The sequence below is a fragment of the Rhinoraja longicauda genome, chromosome 24 (assembly GCF_053455715.1).
Source record: "Rhinoraja longicauda isolate Sanriku21f chromosome 24, sRhiLon1.1, whole genome shotgun sequence".
NCBI lineage: Eukaryota > Metazoa > Chordata > Chondrichthyes > Rajiformes > Arhynchobatidae > Rhinoraja > Rhinoraja longicauda.
The window spans coordinates 34,656,451-34,662,049 of NC_135976.1; the positions used below are offsets into that span (position 1 = coordinate 34,656,451).

The 5,599-nt window shown below is 44.6% G+C and overlaps 1 protein-coding gene across 1 annotated transcript; it reads right to left on the minus strand.

The window, feature by feature from the left end:
* Positions 1-474: 474 nt before the first annotated feature.
* On the minus strand, positions 475-5,357 carry LOC144605154 (protein BTG2-like). The gene is made up of 2 exons (XM_078420228.1): positions 5,194-5,357; positions 475-2,514 (listed from the first exon to the last, which is right to left on the minus strand). Exons 1-2 carry the CDS (start codon positions 5,303-5,305, stop codon positions 2,183-2,185), a joined length of 444 nt encoding a protein of 147 aa, XP_078276354.1. The 5' UTR covers positions 5,306-5,357; the 3' UTR covers positions 475-2,182.
* Between the last annotated feature and the right edge of the window lie 242 nt (positions 5,358-5,599).

A 5,599-nucleotide genomic window follows, 5' to 3' on the forward strand; every position in this document is an offset into this window, starting at 1 on the left:
GAGCACTTTCAATGCCCAATGTATATGGACGGATTCTTAGCTAGGCTTTATTGTTTTTGGTTATTTTTTTAGAGGCAGAGCAGAAACAGCTCCTTCGGCCCACCGAGTCTGCGGCCGACCAGCGATCACCGGCACTGGGGACAATTCACAATTTTTTTTACAGAGCCAATTAACCTACACGCCTCCTAGTCTTTGGGATGTGGGAGGAAACCCACACGGTCACCGGTAGAACATAAAGCTCCATCCAGACAGCACCGGTGGTCAGGATCGAACCCAGGATCTAGTCTAGAAGCAACATTGCAATTCAAACCAGTCTGAAGAAGGGTCTCGAGCCTAAACCTCACTCATTCCCTCTCTCCAGAGATGCTGCCTGACCCGCCGAGTTACTCCAGCTTTTTGTGTCCATCTCTGCAAATCAAATTTCAGCTTTACGCCAACACATCCCACCGATGTCACACAACCCGCACACACAATGAAAAGAACCTTTCCAAGCAAAAGTATATATTTTAATTAAAACTTAATAGAAAACTGTACAATTTCTTCAAAACAGCTGTACAATTCTTAAAAATGTACACGTTTTCATCCGCATAGCTTAAACTCAACTTATGTACATGAACCAGAACTGATGTGACAACATACTACCAGGGAGATTTTTCACCAAGTTCATTTTAAGCGGCATTGTACAAAAAAAACTTTTGTCAGTTTTACAAGCTACTGGAAATAAAATTCACAGTTTAATCCAAAAGGCAGTGTTCCCTTAAACATGGGAATTGCAAGACATCTCTGCTTTAAAATGGGTTCATTACACCACTGCAACAAATCCTTTTAAAAGCCTGGAGTAAATCAGTGCGACAGACAGCGTCTCTGGAGAGGACGAATGGGTGAGGTTTCGGGTCTAAACCCTTCTTCAGACTTCCTTCTCTCCAGAGATGCTGCCTGTCCCGCTGAGTTATTCCAGCATTTTGTGTCTATCTTCGGTGTAAACCAGCATCTGCAGTTCCTTCCTACTACACCTTTTACAAGCCTGGTGTGTATGTGTGTGTGTGTGTGTGTGTGTGTATGTGTATGTGTGTGTGTGCACACTGTTGGCAAGTTCCACATGCAGAACTTGCTGGAGTCAGACTTGCAAATTCAAAAACATTCAAAAAGTGTCAGAACAACTTTTTGATCATTACACCATTTGTGGAAAAAGAAAATTCAAAGAGGGTTAAAAGTGTTTTTTTTATCAGTGCTCTACCAAGTTTGCAACGCTCAGCATTGTATTTGAAGAATAAAGTTGAATTAGGTGCCTGCCATACACCTTTGTTTACTCAGCAGAGGTGTTGTGACAACACACTTGTGAAATTATTCCAACAGTAGTTCCATAATTTGATGACAAACCATTACACACTTCTTTGGGGGAATATGTCAAGGTATTTCAGAAGATAAAGTGACAGTGGGTCAGGCAGCATCTGTGGAGAACAGAAACAGAAAATAGGCGCAGGAGGCCATTTGGCCCTTCGAGCAAGCACCGCCATTCATTGCGAATGATCAGCCATGATCACAATCAGTAACCTGTGTCTGCGTTCTCCCCATATCCCTTGATTCCATTAGCCCTGAGAGCTCTATCTAACTCCCTTAAATTCATCCAGTGAATTGGCCTCACGTGGTGATGTTTCAGGGTGGGGACTCTTCTTCAGACTGATTGCAGGGAGAGGGAAGAAAGCTAGGAGAGGAGAGGGGAAACACAAAGTGTGGCAGGCAATGGGTGATAGACACAAAAATGACAGAGTAACTCAGCAGGTCAGGCAGCATCTCTGGAGAAAAGGAATAGGTTGATATTTCGGGTCGAGACCCTTCAGTCCAAGACCAGTTCCTTCTCTCCAGGGATGCTGCCTTACCCATTGAATTACTCCAGCATTTTTGTGTCTATCTTCGGTGTAAACCAGCATCTGCAGTTCCTTCCTACGGGGGTAACAGATGAACACAGGTTTTCCGGAGATGCTGACCAACCCATTGAGTTATTCCTGCACTGTCTTTATTTGTAAACCAGCAAGAGCAGTTCCTTGTTTGTGATATGAGACACCAGAGATCTGCTCTGTGCACGTTGATTATCAAATCCAATGATTTTAAGCCACAGAATTAAAACATTTAAAATCCACTTAAGGTATGTATATACTGTTCCGATGGAGCACGGTGTCTTTCAGCTTGAAACGGCCATCCAGTAGTTTTTGGGAGGACTGGCTGAGCCGGCGTTCATCTCATTCTTGCACGTCATCATTCCCAGGTTGTTGGTGGCCGGGGCCTCGTACAGCACACAGATGGAGCCGTCTTCCCCGATGCGGTACGATACCTCGAACGGGTCTACCCAGAGCGTCAGCTCGCTGGGCAGGAGTTTGTACAACTGCTGGCTGCTCAGACCAATGCGGCTGGCCGCTCTCCAGATCAGCGGGTCCATCTTGTGGTTAATCCTGATGCAGCGGTAAGCCGACCCCTTGCACGGCTTGTCGGGGAACCAGTGGTGCCGGTAGTGCTCTGTAAGCAAAGGCATACGCCAGCGTTAATGATGACCGCCCGCCCAAAACTTGGATTACTCAGCTGCCATCCAGCAGCGTAGTGACCTGAAGGGTCTCGAGCCGAAACCTCACCCATTCCTTCTCTCCAGGGATGCTGCCTGTCCTGCCGAGTTACTCCAGCACTTTGTGTCTATCTACAGTGTACAGGGTCATCGCTGGTCAGCATGGACTAGGTTGGTAGAGTTTCCACAGTTCAACTAAACTAGTGTAGGAAGGAACTGCAAATGCAGGATTAAACCAAAGATAGGCACAAAATGCTGGAGTAACTCTGGGGAGAAGGAATGGGTGATATTTCTGGATCAAGACCCTTCTTTTGAAACTAAACTTTTATTGTTAGAATTTCAAGCAAAGATCTTTTTCGAGACACCAATGAAAAGCTTCAGCATTTCCCCAAAATAGTTTCAGAGAGAAAAAAAAAGTTTAAAAACAGACTCCTCCAAAATAGCTCAAGCTTACACAAATTCGCAGAAGGGTTAATTTGTGCCACATTTCAATTAACACCGAGTGCTACACAAATGGGCGTTTCAGACTGAAGTATTTATAAATACTGCAGAATCCTGCAAGGAAGCCATTTGTTTATCCCTGCCTGAACACATATTGTAATCAGGGGAGAGGCCAGATTGTACACAGGGGGAGGAGTCAGGCAGCAGACTGAGGAGGGGGTTGGAGTTATTTTGAGAGACAGAGCTAAGCAAACTGCAAACTGACCCAGCGGGGAAACGACAGGAGTAAAACACAAAGTAATGGAGGAACTCAGCAGGTCAGGCAGCATCTGGGGGAGGGAATGAACAGACAATATTTCAAGTCAGGACCCTTCTTCAGATCACTCCCCCCCACATCTGCTGCCTGACCAACCGAGTTAGTCCAACTTCGTGCGTTGCTGTAATTCAAGATGTCGCTGTTTTTGCTCAAGGGTCTAGCGTTTTCTACAGCTCCTTGTGGTTTAATTAGTGGCTGCCAACATTTTCACGGAGTTTTTTTTTAAAAAGAAAAACTTACTCTGGTTTCCCTAACGCTCTAACAAACCCCTGGAAACATAATAAGGGTTACAACCCAGAACATTTGCCCATTTTTCTCCATAGAAGCCGCCCGACACACCGAGTAGTCCCCAGCACGGTTTTGTTTAAAGGTCCAGTTTCCGCACTTCCTTGTGTGTCTACGCAGTTAGTTAGAAAGTCGGGGGGAAACTAATTTACACTAGTTGAGTTTTTAAACAAAAGGTTTAAACAACCGGGGAAATGGTTACGCTAACTTTCCGCCACGCAAACCTTTCCGAGGACATTGAAAACTTGTTGGGGGTCAATTTAAAACTTTTCTTAAAATTTTTAGAAACTAATTTTTTTCAGTGCACAAACTTTCTGAACCCATCTAAAATTACTCTGGGTCCATCTAAAACTTTCCTTAAGAAAGACCACCCCATACTTTTCGCGTCCATCTACAACCAACCTAAAACTTTTTTAAACCCATCCGAAACTTTGAGTCATCCCCCCCCCCCCCCCCAAACTAAAAAAACAAATCATCTAAAACTTTCGTGAGTCCCACCTAAAACTTTCCATAAGACCACCTAATACTGTTCGGGTCCATTTAAAACTTTCTGAACCCACCCAAAACTTTCTCAACCCATCTAAAACTTTTGAAAGACCATCTAAAACTTTTGAGTCCATCCAGAATGTTTCTGAACGCCATCTGAAACGTTTCCTTTGTGTCCGTCTCAAACTTTTTTTTTTTTTTAAACACCCAAAACTTTTCGAATCCGCATAAAACTTAAAAGGACCACCTAAAACTTTTCTGAACACTGTCTGAAACTTTCCCCCTGCAGTCCAACCAAACATTTCGTGTCTGTATGAAACGTTTTAAAGACCATCTAAAGTTTTTTTAAAGTCCATCTAAAACGTTTTTAAAGACCCCCTAAAACTTTTTTAAAGACCATCTTAAACTTTTTTAATGAAAACCATCTGGAAACCTTTTAAAGACCACAAAGAAAATAGGTGCAGGAGGAGGCCATTCAGCCCCTCGAGCCAGCACCGCCATTCATTGTGATCATAGCTGATCATCCACAATCAGTAACCCATGCCTGCCCTCTCCCCATACCCCTTGATTCCACTAGCCCCTAGAGCTCTATCTAACTCTCTCTTAAATCCATCCAGTGATTTGGCCTCCACTGCCCTCTGTGGCAGAGAATTCCACAAATTCACAACTCCCTGGAAAAAAAAATTTCTCATCCCAGTCTTTTTTTGAAGACCATCTAGAACGTTCTCTTTGAAGACCATCTAGAACTTTCTTTTTGAAGACTAACTAGAACTTATTTTTGAAGATCTAGAACTTTTTCTTTGAAGACCACCTAGAACTTATTTTTGAAGATCTAGAACTCTTTCTTTGAAGACCACCTTGAACTTATTTTTGAAGACCATCTAGAACTTATTTTTGAAGACCATCTAAAACTTTCCCTTTGAAGACCAACTAGAACGTTATTTTTGAAGACCATCTAGAACTTTCCCTTTGAAGACCAACTAGAACGTTATTTTTGAAGACCATCTAAAACTTATTTTTGAAGACCATCTAAAACTTATTTTTGAAGACCATCTAGAACTTATTTTAAAAAAACACCCCAAAACTTTGAAGAACTTGGGTCACTCACCAGCCAGAGCGTCCTGCAGCGAGCGGCCGAAGACGTGTATCTGTGTGGGGCTGACTAGGCCGGTGTTACGGAGCAGGCGGCTGATGAATCCCACAGCAGCCGCGATCTCCATTGCTCTTCCTCTCCCTGCAGCTCCTGCCGCTGACTGGCGCTCCCTCGCACGCCGACCCCGCTCTTTATGGAGCAGGCAGTCCCGCCCCCCCGCGCCCATCACCAATCACAGCGCCGACACAGACATCCCGCCCACTCCACATATGACCGACAGCAGCTCAGCCCAATCACAACGCGTCTACGGTTCCCGACCCGCCCCCTCCCCTTGACCGGCAGCAGCTCAGCCCAATCATTGCGCGTCCTCTGCGTTTCCCCCCACCAACCAATCAGTGTGGCTAAAACACAGGTCCCGCCC